Source organism: Macrobrachium nipponense, chromosome 47, assembly GCF_015104395.2.
Source record: "Macrobrachium nipponense isolate FS-2020 chromosome 47, ASM1510439v2, whole genome shotgun sequence".
Taxonomy (NCBI): Eukaryota; Metazoa; Arthropoda; class Malacostraca; order Decapoda; family Palaemonidae; genus Macrobrachium; species Macrobrachium nipponense.
This window is the reverse complement of record NC_087222.1, coordinates 9,700,033-9,721,067: the sequence shown is the minus strand read 5'-3', so window position 1 is coordinate 9,721,067 and position 21,035 is coordinate 9,700,033. Positions and strand designations below refer to the sequence as shown.

At 43.3% G+C, this 21,035-nt stretch overlaps 2 protein-coding genes across 2 annotated transcripts in view; one reads left to right on the top strand and one right to left on the bottom strand.

The window, feature by feature from the left end:
* The window catches only part of LOC135204697 (zinc finger protein 239-like), an 86,266-nt gene that overhangs the window by 20,848 nt on the left and 44,383 nt on the right, over positions 1–21,035 (bottom strand). The gene's annotated exons all lie outside the window — the stretch shown is intronic.
* Positions 10,370–10,843, top strand: LOC135204520 (uncharacterized). The gene has a single exon (XM_064234688.1). It carries the CDS (start codon positions 10,370–10,372, stop codon positions 10,841–10,843), a length of 474 nt encoding a protein of 157 aa, XP_064090758.1.

The window sequence follows — 21,035 nt, the reverse complement described above, 5'->3', positions numbered from 1 at the left end:
ACACCTGCCAGGTGAGTAGCTGACAGGTGCCAATGATGTTTCATTGCCAGCGAGAAGATAGCTATCATCACGTGATTTATGTGACTTGACTTGGACCCTCCTCTGTTTAGGCAGTGAACTATCACTGCACTGTCCAAGACTCGTCTGATATGAATATTCCTGGCCGGAGCTAGTCTTTTTAGGGTCAGGAAAATGGCCAGTGCTTTCAGGATGTTGATATGAAGCTGGCGGAATACCATTGACCATGTTCCTTGACCCTTCTTGTGTTGAGAATAGCACCCCCCCCCCCCCCCCATCCACTCAAGAGAAGCATCTGTGTGGACTACTAGAGATGGTGGGGGAAACTGGAGCGGAACTGACTTGGAAAGACTCTTGATTGTCGTCCATGGACATAGTCTTTTCTTCAGTATCAGCGGAATCAAGGAGATCTTGTCTCTGAGTCTGCTGTTGGCTCTTTTCCGCCATACCCGGTTGATATCCTTCAGTCTTGCTTTCAACAAGAGGTCTGTTAGTGAAGCAAACTGAAGTGAACCTAGTACTCTTTCTTGGGTACGGCGAGACGCCCGTCTGTTTTTTAGAAATTGCCTCGTAGCTTTCGCTATCTCTTTGTACTTGGTTGGCTGAAGAGATAGTTTGTGTATGTTTAGATCCCACTGGATTCCTAACCATTGAAAGTGAGACACTGGAATGAGACATGACTTTTCCTTGTTTATCTGGAACCCCAGATACTCTAGGAATTTTATTACTTTGGCTGTAGCCCTATGACATTCCTTGTCGTTGGGTGCCCAAATAAGCCAGTCGTCTAGGTAAGCTACTAGCGTAACCCCCTGAGCTCTTAGTTCTTGAACTATGGTCTCTCCCAGTTTGGTGACTATTCTGGGTGCTATATTGAGCCCGAATGGCATGACTCTGAACGAGTAACCCTGTCTTCCTAGTTTGAATCCTAGATAGGGAGAAAAGTTTCTCGCTATCGGGACGTGATAATAGGCGTCTGTAAGATCGATAGAGGTGGTGACAGCCCCACGGGGAAGTAAGGTCCGTACCTGCGAGACAGCATGCGAAACTTGTCGCATTGAATGTATGAATTGAGACGGGACAAGTCCAGAATCACTCTTGGTTTGTCCATGTCCTTCTTTGGCACGGTGAACAAACGTCCCTGAAACTTCAGGTGTCTGACCTTCTTTATTGCCTTCTTCTGGAGAAGGTCTTTGGCATAATTTAGAAGGTCTGTCGTTGGGATTTAGTGGAATGTGACTGGTGGAGGAGGCCCTTTTATCCATCTCCACCCCAGACCTTTTGATACTATTCTTTGGGCCCATGGACTGAAGGTCCAATGGTCCCGGAAGAGGTACAGTCTCCCACCTACCTGGACTGGATCATTGGCTGCTTGAGGTCTTACTTCCTCTGCCTCCCCTGAAACCTCTGCCCCTAGAGGTGGCTCTGGAACCAGCTCTGTGCTGGTAAGCTTCTCTTGCTCTACTGCCTCTTCCTTGCCTATTATAGGTTTGAAAGACTCCCTGTGTTTCAAACGAAGCGTTGAAAGCAGGGGAGGTCACAAATGTAGCCGAACTCGAGGGTTGTTGAGTTGGCTGGCTTTGTACAAGGACAAACTGTTGTTGTGGTCTTGCCTTAGATGTTGAAGGTTGACCAAGCTGTGAGACAGGGACTGCTTGTACCACTGCCTGTGACTGAGAGGTCTGGAAAGGCTGATACTTCCTGACCCTCTTCCTGTTTTTGGGTTGTGGTCCGGAGGCTTCAAACTTCCTCTTGAAGGGAAGGCCCCAGCGGACACGAAGGTTCTGATTCACCCTAGTTGCCTCACTGATGACACCATTCACTACATCTTCAGGGAAGAGTTTAGGTCCCCAGATTGAAGCCTTAATTAGTTTATTAGGCTCGTGTCTGATGGAAGCGTAGACCAGGACATGCTTCCTGCAACTTCGCCTAGCAACCACAAAATCATACAGGTCACTTTGGAATGTCTGCAGCAGCGACTTTGTTAGGACCCCGAATAAAGGTTCCTCAGAGTAGACTGAAGCCGTCAATTCCGCCGTGGTAACGGAATTGATTGATCTACTTAGCCTACATTTAGCCTCGAATTCTGCCTTTACTAAGGCATCTGGAATTCTAGGAAGCCTTTCACTAAATTGTGTGGAAGCACACTCTGGGTCGAGTTTGCCCACTGTGAAAGTTTCCGGAGCGCCTACCCAGCACTCCAGATCTCCGGGAAAGAGCAAAGAGATAGGTTCTGTCTCTCTAAGTTGAGGCATTGGCTTATCCTCTATTCCAGCCTGCAGAGTTAATTCTGCAATCTTGGAAGTACAAGGGGTCGGGATGCTATCCCCTACCACGAACATGGTATAACAACCTTTATTTGGTGTCATCCTCGTGTTAATGCACTCCCATTCTGAAAGAGTGCGGACCCATGCCGACTGTGCCTGGTCCCTAGGATAGATCACCGTCTCCTTGGGGACTTTGTCTACTCTCACAAAGGCTTCTTCGGCTAAACAAACGTAGCCCGGGAAGGGAAATTGGAGACCCTCCGGGAAGAATTCATAATCTTCCACCGGACAGGTACCGCATCCTTCAATTGTCAGCATGCCCTCAGAGAAAGGAGCATGCAGAGCCAACTGCCATGGGTTGTTATCCTCAAATGGCGGGAGCTTAGACGCATCCAGTACAACGAAGGATTGCTGTGTGCCTCCAGACTGAATAAGTCCAGCCAGCAAACACTCCTGAGTCTGTAGTCTCTGAGCAAGAGACAAGATAGATTGTCCTGATGTCTCTAAGCCCGAAGCGAGCTGAGACGACATCGATTGAAACCTCAAGTCTACCATGCTGCCCATCTTCTCCATGAGGCGGAGCAGTCAAAGGCTTGGTAGCCAATGATGACCTGGCGGAGTCCACTGGAGAAGGCTTAGCTGGTCTGGCAGCCTTCTGCAGGGACTTCTTTGTTAAAGTTTTCACCTTGGGGATTTCAGAACCAGACCTCTCCCCAGGAAGGAAGATGAAGAAGAAGATGGACTAAAAATATTAATTTTAGAGCTAATACCTCCTGCCTCACTTACCTCCCTATCTCCTTCCTGCGAGTCGATGGCCATTGGTTCTTGGTGTAGGCTGATGTCTGCTACCTCTCCGGTCACTTCCTCACATAAACCCTCATCAAGGGGAATCTGGGAATCTGGGTCTCTAGGCGGATCCTCTCTATGATAGGAGCCGCAAGTTCCCTAGCTACTGCTGCCGAAATCCTAGCATTGGGATAGAGGAGAGAGCACATCTCCTCCGACAGCATATAGGGACATCCAGCGGCTACGTTCCTGCCATAGCCGCCTACCCAGGTTTTAAGGCTTGTCAGTGAGGAGGTCTTAAACACCAGAGGGGTCTGTAAGAAAGGACGAAATCAGATCCTCCAGAAATTTACCCCTCCTATATGCAACTATTGTTCAAAAATAAACATTACTAAGGTGCGAATGGAACTTACCGACTCATTAGTTACGTTCTGTACTAAACCGTAACATACTTCGCAGCCATCCGGATGCCATACTAGGAAATTTTCCATCTGTACCAAACAGCTGGCATGAGATCGGCAGACTACATGCCCACAAGGTTGAATGACAGCCGAACAGCCCAACTCCAGACAGTGTACCATCTGTAAGTTAGAATTGATACATGAGTACACTCAACTAGTTTGTTTGATTAACTAGTTTACAGGGAAAAAAACAAATACAACTCTTCAGTAAGAATTGTATTAAAAAAACAAGCTGTGAAAGTCTCCGCTTGCTCTGGAATCCACGATCTCATTATCGTGATCGCTAATACCGACGGAACTGGTTAAATACGAACAGAACAGGAAGCCAGGTAAACCTGGTCTGAATCTGAACATACCGGAAAAGAGTAGCTATTCCAAATTAAATGGAAAAGTACTCTAAACCTGGTTCCATTCCCACCGAGGTGGGGGTGGCAGCGAAAAAATTGAGAATAATGTAAAACAGAGCAGCGGACACAGCAATACTAACTACTTCTGGTGTGTAATGACCCGGCAAAAGTAATGATAGATCATACTTCGACCGGGAAACACAGAGCCGGGGAAGTACCCACAGAGATTATAAAACTCTATTCCTTGACCTCCTCTGACTAGTCGCCCCGGGAATAGTGCTCGACGCTCCAGCTGTCGTTCCCCAGAAGGGTTACTAGAACAGCGAGCTAATGAAACACCACCGGAAAAAACCGGCCAGAAGGGAAGAGCACGGAGGGGAAGGGTAACTAGCAAAATACAAACAAGGGGTACTAACAAAAATACGTAAACTACAACTCCTTAACCTCCTCCGACTAAAACCCCCGGGGTGGTGTTCAACGATCCAGTTGCCATTCCCCGTAAGGGTTACTAGAACAGCGAGCTAACGAAACACCTCCGGAACAAGTTCGGGCCGGAAGGGAAGAGCACGGAGGGGGAAGGGTAATAGTAATCGCCTGGCAACAGCAACCGGTCAGGTGATTAACACCTTCCGAGAAGCCGTGGAAAAACCTACAACTAAAGAGGCAGAAGACGGCAGGCCAACTGACACCATAAAGGAGGAATTAGCCGAGGCTATACTAACTAAAATATTGAAACAGGAATTATTGGAAGTACCTACGAAAAATAATCCATCTACAAACCCAGCGTAACCCTCCAAAATCAGATATACCGATCTGGTCGGGTGGCTTAGGATGGCGCTTAATAGAAACGTCATGAAAGAGGGAACATCAGAACCAAAACTAACCCTCCAAAATCGAATATATATCTACCTGGTCAGGAAATATGGGTCTAGCACCTACATTCTGTGACAAGAGAGAATTCTCTAGTAAAGGATCACCTTCCAAAACTAATTTAATAGTCTGGTCAGGATCGCCAGAACTAAAACCAACTAAGGTAGAGAGAAAAAACTCTTTACCGCCCAGCCTAACTTCCAAAATCTAACCTAGATCTGGTCAGGTAGGCTAGGACCGGTAATAAGCGGCCAAGGATAGATAATATTCGTATAGGACTCCCAACCTCATCAATATAATAGCAATAATATTGTAACATAAACTAAATAGCAATAAAATCATCTACATAAAATGCATGAGCACCGCGAATTAATGAGAATTATCACTTCTCCAGTAAAAATTGTAACATTAGGCTAGTCTAGGTCGCTACAACACAATATTCGCACATGTAGTAGAATTTAAATTTTATTGTATTTCGTGAGGGAACCGCATCACTCCTGAAGGCCTTTTTTAAAAAAGAGAGAGAGGGAAACCTTCTAATATGTTATAATTAAAATTGATGAATTTTATTAAACAACCTATCGGAACCCATCAGGAGCGAAATGGTAAAATTCCACGATAACAGTAACGTATACTGTAAAAAAAAAAAAGCAAAAATGATAATAATTTATCGTAATAAAAAAAGTTGAGGCGACTGAATACGCGAACCAACAGTGCATTTAAATGGCTGCGTGAGAGCCGATACGCTCGGCTCCCAGTTGACATTATAATAAACAATACCACATAAAATGCACCGCTGCCCGAACATGTACAAAGTCAGAAAAATAATACTCAACTTAGATGAAGATGCTTCCTGATGATCAGAAGACATGATAAATCCACAATCACAAAAGCTAGAAATCACGATCAAAAACACACCTTCGTGACAACGAGTGCTATGAAGGAATGAAGTTCTTGGCAGAAGAAGCGGGGACGAGCAGAGGGGGATCGTTGGAACGGCTCCTCTCTGGTGAGGGATTTTGAGAGAGGAGAGACTATTTGGCTGGAGGTCTGTGGTAGTGGCATCCACTCGCCCCGTTTTTATACCGACATCTATGAAGGTGATCGATCCAGAAGTAGTAACTCTGGCATCTCCATATAGCTTTTTTTCTCTGGTATATTTAGCAATTATTTATACCTTGAAATGAGTGTTATAAGGTACTTTCACTGGGCGACACAGGCCAATCCCAGAAACTACCTTTTGCTGGGTTAGAGTTAGAGGGTAATTTGTTAGTTAGGAAAGTTAAATATAAGCAGCAAAGCAGTGAGGATAAAGGAGATAGGACACAGATTGTTGTCCCGAAGAGTCTGATTCCTACAGTACTCAAGATTGTTCATTGTGAATTTGGTAGCCCACATTTGGAGATCGAGATGATGCATCATGAGATACGCATGAAATATTTCTTGAAAAACATGGCTTCTTCTGTTGAAGATTTTGTTAGGTCTTGTGCTGGTTAGGTGCATTTCCTGTGCCATCAAGGCCTTTTCAGAGTCCAGATGGACGTTCTTGGGAATTTTTGTGAGGCTAGATATGGTCATAAATATATGTTAGTAGTTGTAGATAAGCTGACTAGGTTTATTGAAATTTTTCCTTTAAGGAATAAAACCTCTGAACAGGTTGCTATCAACTTCTTTCAGGGTTGGATCTAGTGTTACAGAACCCCCGAAGTTCTGATAACGGGTGGGAATTTGTGAATGAGATTTTAGAATGCCCTGCAGAAGTTATGGGGATAAAAAAAGTGACTATTATCCCGTATAGACCAGAAGATAATAGGCTGTGTGAAAGAGCGAACAGGAAAATTTTAGAAATGCTACAGGTTACTGTAGGGGGTAATGACGTTAATTGGATCAGTATATAGCGCATGTCCGGCAAAGCATTAATATTATAGTTAGTGATACAATAGATAAGTCTCCAACAGAGGCATTGTTTGGTTATCCAGCACAAGGCGCATTTTAATTTATAGTCCAATCCTGCTAATTGTGATGGTAAGTTAGGTCTTTGGTCTCTAAGGCTAAAGATAGGTATGTGCACCTTAGCAGAAATATCAAGTTCAAAACGCAAGAGATGGTTGACAGAAGTAATTCAAAGTCAGCTAATGTTAATATTGCTGTTGGTGACAAAGTTTTTGTAAAAGTCAACGTCCATAACCAGCTTAACTATAAACTAGCTTTGTGGTTTTCTTTTAGCAGTTTGGAGTTTTTCAAGTAGTTGACTTTTGCTGTGATTTTCAGTATTTTGGTGGTGACTTATTATTTGGTGAGTTTGTATTTTGCAGTTATGATTGGTTTTTCTTTCTTTCGGAGTTTTTGAATCATTTTGGTGAATTCAATCGTTGGTTTCCTTTTATGACGCCCGTGAGTTCGTTCAGAAGTTATTTGGTATATCCAGTTTTTGGGCACATTGGTTTATTTTGATTATGTGAGTTGAGTAATTTCTCAGTTAATGGTTTTTTCATTTCTGGGAGATGATTCTTTGCTGTTTTGTGACAGTTATATTTGCAGTGACAGACTGTTAGGCCTGGAGTTGATTCTTGTTTTGTTGACTGATGACATCACTGACTTACAGTATACACCAGTTCTTCAAGGGCAAATTCACAGAGTATCCTCTATGAGCCATGATTGATGCAGTTGTAATTTGGGAGCAGTTCACCGATTTTATGATGATCTCCAGTCCTTCACACCTTCAGTTTTCGAGAGGAACCTTGTCAGAAGGCGATTAGCAGCATGTCTTCACGCGCCATATTTTGTTTTGAGGAGTTACCCTGCGCCGAGGATTTCCACGCACCATATTTAACATAGGACTGTGTGGTTACCACAGGCCATCTATGAGCTGGAAATCCTGGTAACCAAAGGACATTCATGAGCTGTAAATCCTGGAAGTTCAGCTATGAAGGAAAATACGTTGGCAAAGAAGTTTTCTTGGTTGCCTTATGGACTAGTAGTCTTCATATTTAAGATTTTTTTTTATTATTTAAATGCTCATTATTTTATTTATTTTTTTGAGCTGTCCCAGTGTTTTTTATTTGATTTTATATGAACTACTTATAGCTGGACAGGAGTCAGAGGGAGTAGGTGGGCCGAGCTCCTGTTATATTTTTAAATTGCTTCTTTTGTTGATAGATGGATGTGGTGAGTAATGACATTATTTGAAGTGGATGTTCTTTGTTAAGAAGAATCTACTGTCTCAGAGGTCACATTCACGGATCTAGGACAACTGCCCCGGGGGGGGAAAATTGCCCCTGTAGGACTACTGCCCCGGGAAAATTGCCCCCGTAAAACCACTGCCCTCTGGACAAATGCTTTGGAATTTATTGCCATTTATTATTGGAATTTATTATTATTATTATTATTATTATTATTATTATTATTATTATTATTAATTATTATTTTTTATATTATATTAATTGTTATACTAATAATAATAATAATAATAATAATAATAATAATAATAATAATAATAATAATAATAATAACAATAATAATAATATGAAGGTAGGAGACCCTCTCTCAAACATGTATTGTTAAAGATGATGGCAGCATCAGTGGAATTGATCATCAGTGGAATTGATTTTATATATGGTCTTTTCAATTCTTCTTATTATTCTCTTCTCATCAGGGCTGATATTTGCTAATAGCTGGCCGATGTTCATATCTTGGTTAAAGAAATGTTTTCTAAAAATACTAATTTATTGTTATGATAACAAAAGTGGTTAACAAATCTTAGTCTAAGGGCGTAATGGAATTCCAACGTTTCCAACCGTATCATCGGTTCATCTTCAAGGAAAGGTGAGCGTGAACTGATTGGAATGGGGTCGTTCGGCGGTATTTATTGTGTCCCAGGTGCTCTGTCTGATGGGCGCTGCGTTTTCATTGGCTGAACAGAGGATTAAGTCCCTGAGTCAAGCCGTCTTGCAGAGGTGGAAGCTCGCACTGCTCTTCGCGTGCGGACGCTGGAGACTGGGAGCGTAGTATTGGGCAGGGGCACCTGATTGGTCCGTTCGATCGGCTCTATGGTGCCGGCGGGCGGTGCCCTACGTGCCACCGTCGGAAGGAGTGAAGCCTGTTGAGTGGTGTTGAGGCTGGGTCTCTCCTTCCCGATGTGTAGGGCCTCTAAGAGGCAGAGGCGACGGTGGTCTGCCGCCTTATCGATAATACCAATATTAGGAATAATGTCCTCCTGAGTTATCCTGGTATTGTGGATGTTTTTTGCATGGTTACGGATGGCGCCTTCCTGAGCGTGGCAGGATATCCTCTTGGAAAATCGCATCGTTGTCATACCAATGTAGGCGCCGGGGGGCATTCCCAGGACAGGGCATTTGTATTGGTAGACAACGTTAGTTTTCTTGAGAGGGTCCTGCATCACGACACCCCCCGGAGGAGTTATTGCATCGATGGACGTGGAGTCCCTCTTCACGAACATCCCCGTGGATTGCTTTTTAGTAACTATTTATGAAGATATTCTTCCTAATTACATAATTGGTCATTTAAGAAATAATTGTATCTATTTCCTAATTTTATTACCATTTATGTAGTTATTTCCTAATTAGATAATCGGTCGTACGAGTTATAGTTAATTTCCAAAAGTTATCGCCTACTGTAGAGTCAAACAAATGTTTACAAAAAAAAAAAGTAAGAAGGATCCAGTCTATTCAGAAATATAAGAAGTAACATCACCCATCATGGAGTTTGTCCAAAGTGAACGTGGAAAAATGAAGCTTATTTACGAAGGATACATCTATGTGAAGCAGAAGGAATTGGCAAATAATGTTACATCTTATGAATGTGAAAAACGCCGCCATAATAACTGTGAAGCGAAAATAAAAGTTTGTGGAAATGAAGTAGTTGGCCATGTAAATGATCACACCCATGCTGTTGACCAACCCCACCGTGAAGTCTTGTTAGTACAACAGGAAATAAAGGCTAAATCTATTGCTACCAAAGAGACTGCACAGCAAATAATTTCCCAAACATTTGAGTCGATATCAAGTGGTGCTGCAACTCAACTACCACCGGTGAGACATATTCGTCATGCAATAAGGCGCTACAAACAAGCTGCTGGTGCTCCTCATCCCATCCCATCAAGCCTATCAGACATGGTCATTCCTTCCGAGAATAAAAAAACTTCTAGTGGTGAAGATTTTCTTCTTTATGATAGTGGATTGATTGAGCAGCGTCTCCTTTTATTTCCAACAAAACAAACATTAGCCTTCTGGAGAAATTAGATAATTGGTTTGGAGACGGTACCTTTAAGATTGTACACAAGTTATTTTACCAACTGTACACTATTCATTGCTTAACTTCTGAAAGTGTTATTCCGTGTGTGTATGTTCTGCTACCAAATAAACAACAAGCAACATATGAAGATATCTACCAACAACTCCTCACTATAAACCCTAGACTTAATCCCAAGACCTTCCTAATAGACTTTGAACAAGCTGCTAGGAGTGCTATTGAAGAGATCTTCCCCAACATAACCGTTAAAGGATGTTTTTACCACTTATCTCAAAGCATATACTGTAAGGTGCAAAATGAAGGTCTCCAAACTAAATACCAAACTGACGCCAATTTTTCCCTGCAAATACGTATGATTCCTGCTTTAGCTTTTGTTCCCCCAGAAAAAGTTATTGAAGCGTTTGAGAAACTACAAGAGACGTTGCCACCTGAGGCTATAATAGATTATTTTGAGGATACATATATCAGCAGAAGACGTCGACATACAAGGAGACAGCCACCTTTCCCTGTAAGCATGTGGAGTATGTATACTCGTGTTGTTGAAGTTTTACCTCAAACAAACAATGCCTTAGAAGGCTGGCATAACCATATGCAAGCAAGCGTTACGTCATTTCATCCAAACATAAGGAAATTTCTGGGGGTGTTGAAGAGAGAACAGGCACTATCCAGCGTCATAATCAATCAAATACTTGCTGGGCATCCAGTACCTCCTAAGCAGAAACGCTATCAGGATTCTAGCAAAAGAATAGCAAACATTGTGCAAGACTTTGAGAACCGCGATGTATTGGAATTTTTGAGATACATAGCCCACAATTTAAAATTCTAGTTTTTAAATCCTTTTTCAATATTTTTGCAACTTATCTATGTACAAATTTTAGTATACAATGTTATCTTTTTAAATCATGTATTTTTATTAACATCAATAAAACGTTGGTTTTAATAGTTCTTATGTATTTTTATTAATCATACTATAATGAGCGTAATGTCTGTCTGTCTGTCTGTCATTCAATCACGGCCAAACGGCTGGTCAGATGGGCATGAAACTTGGCAGGGTTGTGGTGGGGACCCCAAAGATGGTTTGTAATGGGGTTTCATCCAACCTACCCCCCTCCTTTGTAGGGGGTGGGGGTGAGAAGGGATTCCCTGAAACGGAGCTGTTTCTGGCCGTGAAACGAGGTTGGTTATTCCCGTAGACTTAGTTACCTTACGATTTTTCATACATAATTTCTGTATAACTTCCCCGGAGAAAGTCACGAATATTTCAGCTCGGACACAATAGAAGACGAAAATTATCATCAATATTCACAAGATTTTTTTAATAACTTAAATCCATCGGGACTGTCAGTGCACAAAATTACGTTGAAGAAGTACTGCCCGGTAATGTTGCTTCAGAATTTCGATCATGCCAATGGACATAATAAAAAGGAAACTGACAAGTTCCTACTTTCTACTGTTTTTTGGAAGACACAGGATCATAAGAGCATTTATCAGTAGCCATAACGCACTGACATACAAGTTGCGTCTTTGCAGTAATATAATGAAAAGAAAGATACTTTATTATTCGTATCACCGTGCAAAGTAATTGACAAAGAAATGAACCAATCAAGATCCCTGTTCCGTTAAATGAAAGTCACTGACAAGAGAGAGAGAGAGAGAGAGAGAGAGAGAGAGAGAGAGAGAGAGAGAGAGAGAGAGAGAGAGAGAGCCATTTAACAACATTAATGCACTACAATTTTATAATTTTATCTTGCTATCGAAAAATGAGAGAGAGAAAGAGAGAGGAGATAATTTGTGATTTGAGAGCTAAGTAATCCGATAATCCCATCACCGTCTTCGTTACTTGACTTACATTGAGAGAGAGAGAGAAGAAGAGAGGAGGAGGAGGAGAGAGAAGGAGAGCCCCTGATCTTGGAGGAGTAGAGAGCAGAGAGAGAGAGAGAGGAGAGAGAGAGAGAGAAGAGAAGAGAGAGAGAAGAGGAGAGAGAATTCATTAAAAAAAAAGAGGGTAAACAATAATGAATACGAACTTCTTTACGTTCATTGATCGTCCCTTCACTTACTTTGAGAGAGAGAGAGAGAGAGAGAGAGAGAGAGAGAGAGAGAGAGAGAGAGAGAGAGAATATCATTAAAAGAGGGGAAACATCAATGAATAAGAATTTCTCTGCATTCAGTGATCATCCCTTGAATTACATTACGAGAGAGAGAGAGAGAGAGAGAGAGAGAGAGAGAGGATGCGAGAGAGAGAGACGAGAGAGCGAGAGAGAGAAAGATTCCTTTTTTTTGTTTTTTTTCAGAGAAGAGGAGAGAGAGACTATTCGTGTAATCGCCCTTTTTTAATAATTGCTGAACAAATAGCACATATAAATTTTTCACTTCTGCACCCATATTTTATCACCCATCATAGATGGGTAAGTTTACTAGTGGTAATAAATTCCAGAAGTAGCTACAATTATTTTTTTAATTTGTCAGGGGCAATTTTCCTGGGGGCAGTATAGTCCTACGGGGGCAATTTTCCCAGGGCCTAGTTGTCGGGGGGCAATTGTCCCGGGGGCAGTTGTCCTGATACCCACATTCACAAAACCTGAGTTTGCATGGAAGATTCCTTGAATGAGATAGGTGTTATTTGAAATAAATTTCTTTCCTGCTAAGGAAAATATAGCATGCAGAAAACCTGTCATTTTGGGAATCTCTGAAGTTACGAAACAAGTAATGAGTGACGTCATTAATTCTTCCTGTATAATGAGCTAATTACATGAAGGTGACATCATCTAAAGGGAGTGGTCCTACAAGAATGCTTGTTCGTTTGTGTGAGATGTTTTACTCCCTCTGTGAACTTTTTCATATAATTTTTGAGGCACTATCTTCCCGGCTTTTTAATGAAGATGAAGAAGGGTGCGTGAAAACTACAAGAAACTTTGAACATGGACATTAGAAGTGAGAGTAGTTGAAAACTTTCATTAATGAACTCCTTTTCAGTATCTCGAACTATTTGAGATGACTTTGACGTGGCAGAGAACCTTTTTCCTTCTCATAAGAAGTTATGTTTCCCTCTGACAACAACTGTCGGTCTGTTATTCTGTTGGCCTCTGTGAGCCAAATTATTACCAGTTTTGATCATTCATAATAATGTTGAACGCGTTCAAGAGATGAATTCGTTTACTGCAAGGCTGTTTAATTTTTGTGGAAATTAATATTTTGTAGTTTGGGGGAAGGTGTCTCATTATTTTTCTCTTTCATTTGTGGGAATTATTCAGTTACCTGGATCTTGTTCTAAACAGTCCATTTTCTGTTGCGGGTTTCAGTTAACAGTTTTGAACTTTTGTTTGATCGTCATAATCTAACTGTTCTTGAGATAGATAGAACTTTGTTTATTCTTCTAGGGAAATAAAATATATTTTTGTAGTTCAGAGTTTGATTCAGTGCCCAAATTAACTTTTGCAAATGTCTTGTGTGTGATTAGAGATTTCAAATGGGTCACACTACCATATTCAATATTAGTGCCACCTTTATGGTGTATATATATATATATATGTATATATATATATATCATATATATATATATATATATATATATATATATATAGATATATATATATTAATTATATATATATATAATATATATATATGTGTGTAGTGTGTGTGTGTGTGTGCGTGACCTTTGTGTGTGTGTGTGTGAGATGTCTTAATCAATTATAATCTGCACATATGACCTCTTTAATCTTTGGATGGCCTAATCAAAAGTTATTTTCTTCCTTTACAACTGTACAGTACTCAGATGCAGTGACCTACGGCCCAAAATACTTCAATACACCAACAAGTACGACTGCAAACTGCTGGGAACAAAACCATCTATTCACCAAAAGTCATCAGGCACCAAAAAGCCTGTTGATGAATTATCAATAGCACAAAAAGTCTGCGACTGATTCTCCCGAGGATAGGAAAATTCCTGCAGACTAACCCACAACCACCAAACATGGCAACATTCTGTTATAACTGATTCCCTTCCATCTTTCTCCTACAAGGAGACAAGAAGAAGCTGTCCTCTATAGCCTTCCTCTTCAGGATACTTGTGGAAAATTTAGCCTCTCAGTGGTATGACATGAAACAGAGACATTCATATGATGTAGACCAACTATCTGGCTATTGTACAAATGAGCAACAGTTTCTGCCCAAGTCTTATGGATAAATGGCCCAAGATAATCCAATTCAAATCTGATACCAAAGAAACAAAAGAGATGACAATAAAGAATCCAGCTCAAAAGATCACTCTGAAAAATGCTTACAATACGTCATTTACCTTCTTGAGGTAAGAACACGATTCAGTCTGGAACCAAATTAGGTTAAAACTTAAATAAAAAATACCATCACATTCTTCCCTAAAGCAAATCACATCATTTAACTGTGGAGGACAACCACAAACCAGTCAGTGGAAATTGATGACCTGAAGCTTTATCGGCCCATTTGAAAACTGCGAACAGTTCGGGAAAGAAACTCAAATTGTCCAATGAAATCTTATAAACTCTCCATGATCAGAGAAACTGGTCCCAGTAACATTCTGGAAACTAGACGAAACTGCCACAGAATTCCTCTAACCCACAACAATACCTAATAGCAGTCACCAGAGACAGGGACATTCTGGAAACGAAGTTTTTAAACAGTTCCTCTAACCTGGAACAAGGCCTAAGCAATCGCCAGAGATAGGGAAGAACCAACTTGTCAGGAGATGCATCATTCTTTGCCCAATTCTCTTGTAACAATTTGAGCCATCTCAGAAATGAAACCAAATCTAGCTTGCTGGGCATTAAAGTATCGCTGGATCTTGAGAACAATAAGCATCAATGTTACCCAATATTAAAATTACTGTAGACTGAAAGAGGAACTCTTTAAACTCCCTCTTACAAGATTTAAGGTTTGCAGAGTGATGTAAGGAGGCCTAAACCATCACCTGCACCTTATCCCTAAGGTCAATCCCTCTAGTGGGAACAGCTTACAGGCTATGGATAATCTGTCTAAAGAAATCATTGTAGAGCCTGTAGGCCACTCCCAAGAACTTACTTGTCTAAAATAGTTGTGACAGACACAAGCTACACTACGCAAAAGACATCGTACGATATCATCCTAAAACCCGACTCTAGCGACGAAAGCCTTCAAATATTTTCATCAATCAGTGACTGAAATGGAATCAAGTTCAGAAAATCTTCTAAGGTAAAATTTCTCCTCGATATTCAGCCAGGGTTAAGCGTACCATCTCCTGTCATAGACACAAATATCTAATCTCTGGAATGGACCTTCCTGTCATAGGCCTCCAAATTCAGCATAGTCCTTTTTTGCCTTTAAATTCAACATAGACCTCTTTGTCCTTAAAATTTACACCATTTCTGTCTGAAAGGAACGACAAAGTTCAACACAAGAGATGAGATCTATCTCATAACAGAGACCAAGCTTCGGTTTGTAGACCAAATGCACAGAGAACCAAGAAAGAGAGAGAGAGAGAGCTTTCATAATGGAAGTAATGACTTAGGCATGACCAAATCACTTGCTTCTTGAATCACAATTTTCATTTAGCAATCTAGAGCAACAAACAAGGAAATTAGAGCCACAAACAAGAAATCTAGTGGCACAAACAAGGGATCAGAGCCACAAATAAGAAATTTAGAGCCCAAATAAGAAATTTAGAGCCCAAACAAGAAATCTAGAGACACAAGCAAGGAAACTATAGCCACAAACCCACGAACAAGAAATCTAAAGTCACACATCACAATTTTTGAAAGTAAATTGTATTTTTCCTAACTATACAAACCTGAGGTCCTTTACAAAAGGATGTACTTTTGGCGTACCTGGAATTGCGGCCGTTAAATCTTGAACAAGGTGGTTAGGCATTAACTACCATGTGTCAGGTGGGTAGGCTAGCCTGCCCGGATGTAAATGCTCCACTCTGCCTTTCGGCCCAAGTTCAGATTGAGGGGTGGCATGAGGTAGGCATATATGTAAATGACCTCAAGTTTGTATAGTTAGGAAAAATACACGTTACTTTCAAAAACTGTGATTTGTTCCTACACGATATACAAACCCTGTCCTTTACATAAGGAAGACTAACTGATTGGTGGGAGGAATCTGAGTGGGCCTCTAGAACTGCCTGGAGTTCTACACACCTGGGCTGCTACTCCTGGTCGTAGGAGCGAGGAGGAGTGCCCTGCCTCTGACAACTTGATTGGAGTATAGGAGCTGCATGATCAAGAGTCCGACTTCTGGGCCTTTTCGAAATGAGTGAGGGATCATAACTCATCTGAAAATGGGCTGGGAAGAATATTTGAGAGTCGGAGGCATTAATGCAAAGTTCTGGGAAGGGTTTGCCTTATTGGCAGTCTCCTTCCTCCCATTGCTAGAGGAAGGAGTGGGATTCTGATAAGAAACATAGAAAGGAAGCTCTGTGTATAAGCTGACCGCATTAATCGTCCGACCAGCCAGTGTAAGTTCGAGTCTTATCCTCAACCCGAAGGAAGAGGAGTGGAAGGACGAGGTGGGGAAGGTGAAGAGGCCAGTCACTCTCGCACCCTTCTTATCTCTAGAACTGCACATCATAGGCGAGATGCAACTTGTCCTCTTGAAGGAGCTGGGGAAGCAAACACAACCTGCAAGCATCCACCACTGGTCCAAGGAAACGAGGTTCCAAGGACCTGTGGGCAGGCCCGAAGGGAAAGATAAATATGGTCGCAATGACCTTATCTATCTTCCTGTCCGACATATTCTTCGGAGTGATGACAAGTACCCATCCACTGGACTATCCAACTGCAGAGAAGTCTCTCATGGTCTCGTAATATTCCACAGCGGATAAAGACACCGACACTCCATGGTGGGTGTCAATCCTTATGGGTACAGCAACACGCCAATAGGACAAAGTAATGACTAATCTGGATCAACCAATACAAAGTCCACAGCGTAACTCATGACGGTCTCGGACTCTTCAACAGCTGCCGACTGACTGCGCTCAGTGTGAGGGGAGCAGTCATGCATCCGAGATGTAGTCACATGACACTCGCCTTTTGAAGGGTTATGCCGAGAAACCATGCAAATCGTCTACCTTGTTTGCCACCGATGTTGAAAGACAAGATGATGATTCGTCTGATTGCCTTCCAGAGACTGGGGTCCCTGATGGCAAGGCACAAGTTTCTCATCAGTAGTTGATTCTCAACTAAGGGGAAACAATACTATATGCCCGTGAAAGACTAAGGTGAATGCGGACCTATGTCTTCACAGCTGAATCGAAAGAAGTTAACTCTCATGATCCTGAACGTAGAAAAAGTCCCGTCGATGACACCAACCAGTGAAGGCGGCTTTAATCCCTGTTGTTTGCAGAGGACTGAAAACGCTAAACTGCTATTTCATTGCTGTTCGGTGAGAAGTCGGAGTTTGCAATGAAAGCGGAGCGCTTTCCAGTAATGAAAACCCAGGGATTGTACTGCCTGAACAACCGCTTCTCATGGGCTGGATCAGGGAGGACATTTCTATTACTTTGGAAGTAGATAAGCTGGCAGGGCAGGGAACAGGCAAAGTCTTCCGTTATTCATCTACAATTCGGGGTGAACAATAAATGATTGCACATCTACAAATTACGAGATGTATTAGAAGACAAACTCAGATGTCTGAAGAAATCATTTTGCATCATCGCAGCAGCAGGTGAGATGAAGCGGAAGACTAGCCTACAGACTTCTGTTACCATGAGGTAATCAGAAAAATGATAAAGAGTCTAGTGAGATATCTCTGTCTGAAAATACTAGCGACAGCAAAAGGCGATGCAGTAGAGATGGTCATACACGTATGCGAGAATTCCAGCCAACCAGAGACCTAAGTCTGTGATTGTTGGGCAGAGATTCGATTCGGTAGTCAATCATCGCAGAGGAGGAGAGACAAAACCCGACCAACTATCTCGGAGAGCCAGCAGGACTGGCTGCAGCAGGCAGGGCTGGCAGGCAGCCCGGACACTGCTAGCTCTTGCTCACTTGTCATCCTGAGTTGCCAGGTAATCAATTCCATCGAGCGCAAGAAAATACGCTCAAACATTTGCATTTTAACCGAAACGAGTTTCGGTGAATGCAAACGCTGTGGTGTTGTTGTTGTAAGCAATACCACTAGTATCTCAAAATTGAAACCGGTAACTCTTAGGAGGCTTGCAAGGCAGTCCCAAGTTGTAGTTCAATTAAAAGAAGATACTATTCGTCTTGGTCACATACCCATAAGTTAACTACAGCTATGTGCCTACTACTTGGACAATTCAACTGATAACAGAAGCATGTCACGAGAGAAATACTATAAGTAGTATAATTGTAGGTTCTTGTACATAGACCTCCAACCTAAATTCTCTTCCATTCGAGGAACAAGAATAAGGACTGGAAGCCGACTTCCTTCATTCTCTAGTGAAGAGAGTAAAGGTGAAGTTTTCCCAAAGGAAGACTTCGACGGTGATAACAGGATACCGAAGACAACTAGTTCAAGCCGAACTGGATGTTCCCAAAACAACAGCACTGGAGAGGCATTCAAACTCTTGGTGCTATCCATCCTAGGATTGAACCAAAAACATAGTATCTCAAGTTTGTAATAACAATTACCGGGAATGTCTGTCTAGACAGTGTGTTTGGAAATTACAGGAAAACCAAAACACTCCTGAGATGCCAGAAATGCCAAGGAATTCGAGCATTTGGCGAGATTCCCGATTATCGTAGCAACAATTATCAGGAATTCTGGTCTCGCCCACTCTGGACCGTGGTCTCGCCCAAGTGTTTGCAGATCGTAAAGACAAAAACACTCGGAGAGTGCTAGAAACTCCGAATGGGCAAGATCCTCCCTCAACAATGAGGACTTACGTCTGGTAGGACCCAAAGGTCCCTCCAGGAATGAAGTTCCCGACGCAGAATCCTACGGAGAACGCTCTGCAGGATTCCTTCCATTCCCGTCACAGCAATAGAAAGAGAGGGAATGGGGGAGGAAGATTGGACGCTCTCGCTTGCCTTGCCAGCGGAACTAGCAGTTGGAGAAGCGAGTTACAGGCAGCCATCAGCCTGCGGTGATGGCTGCTCCGAGTCTGGGAAAACATTACTGTATGGAGAAAACACTTTCCCAAGGAGGGTTACGAAACTCGTACTGTAGGCTTTCTCCTGACAGGAGAAAGCCGATACCGTCCTCCAATGCCTTCCAGTCCTCGTCAAGACCGAAACCTCTCAAGAGGACCGAAGGGGGAGCCCACTCCGGTCTCTTTGTGTGCGGTCCAGCGAGACCGACACGTGAACAGCGGTGATGGTCACTCCGTGAGTCTAGGAAAGCATCATCGTCCTCGCCAGCCCCCACAATCTCCTCTAACCACTTGAGCGTAAGATCTGTTTGGTCCCAAGAACGAACCAGGCTCGTAGCCGGACCGTAAGAAGTGCATTCATCACGGTCACTCATATTCGCCTCGTTCCTCCCGGTGTAGCCTGAGGAGGTGTCCTTGCAGAGAAGCATCGGTCTCTTGCGTCAGGGGAGCTACTACTAGTTGTGTGAGCCATCCGGTCCCAGTGGGAGCAGGGGTTGGGTGACTGGTAGTGTCCACTAACGCGGTGAGAGCGAGCACTGTCCTCTCGATGCGCCACAGCACCAGATCTGGCCGAGGTTGGACCTGGTGACCAGGGGGACCTCTTCCCAGCCTCGCCACATGAACAGTCTGGTGGGAACGTCACGTCAACCCTGGGTACCGGACAATCGCTCTCGCTGATCGCCAGTCTGGCGAGAGTCACCCGAGCGAATCTCACCATCCTTCAGCTCCGTGCCTGGGTCCTGACGGTGAGCGTACTCAGCAGTCTGGACCTTGGCTGCACGGTCACCCTTAGGTGAACGAGACGGTTCCCGGTCTGAAGGTGGAACCTCTGGAGCCGGGAACAGAGGGTACCAGCGGTAGCCGGTACCCGGTCCCCGTCTTCTTCTTCCCTGGGGTAGGAGAGACAGGCCCTGTTCCCGGAGGAATGGGAGGACCAGCGGAAGACCCTCCGGCGGGACAGACACTTGAAAGTCTCTGTGCAAGACTTCTTTGGGGGGGAGGCCCATTCTTCTTCCTCGGCTGGGGGGCCTTGGAAGTCGAAGGGGAAGAGGCGGCAGAAAACGACGACACCTTCCTCTTCTTCCTGGACTTCTTCGCCAGCTTCCTTGGGAAAACCAACAGGTCCTCCATTCAGGACGGAGGGACCTGCGGGAGCAGCAGTGGAGAGAACAATTCGTCTGGGTGGGGCTGAGCATACACCTGACAGGAGACAGCCGATACCGTCCTCCGACTTGTCCAAGTCCTCGTCGAGGCTGAAACCTCTCAAGAGGGCTGGATGGCAGCCTCCACCGGTCTCTGTATACACGGTCCTCAGTCCTGACACGGTGAGCTTACTCGGCAGTGTGGACTGTACACGCTTGCGAGCGTCCGAGACGGTTCCTGGTCCGGAGGTGGAACCTCTGGAGCCGGAAGAGGAGGTACCAGCATTGGCTGGTACCTCCATGGTCCCCGTCTTCTTCTTCCCTGAGGAAGGAGAGACGGGCTCCATTCCCGGAGGAACAGGAGGACCAGCGGGAGACCCCCCTGTCTCACCAGAGCGAGACAGACCCTTAGAAGTCCCGTGACGAGACTTCTTAGGGGGGAGACCACCTTCTCTTCTACGGCAAAGACTTAGGAGTCGAAGGGGTGGAGACATGAAAATATGATGATCTTGAAGAGGAGGATGACGACACTTGACGAGCTCTCTTCCTCTTCAATTCCTCCAAATTCTGCCAGACTTCTACCATCAGGAATAGATAAACATCACAGGGCAGCGCGAAAGCTTTGTCCAGTGATGTAACTCCAGGGTAGTAGTGGTAAATGAATATGATTACCAGCAGGGGATCAGTATACAAGTCAAAGGCACAATTCCAAGGTTAGGATATCCTATACGAAGAGCTATCCAGCCAATACTGCTGTAAACACAATCAACACTGTTAGTCTGTAAAAAGAGGAAAAGAGAGATCCCCCA

Bases quoted from the DNA above. Each gene is read 5' to 3' on its own strand.
- LOC135204520 (XM_064234688.1), top strand. From the start codon at position 10,370: ATGATTCCTGCTTTAGCTTTTGTTCCCCCAGAAAAAGTTATTGAAGCG.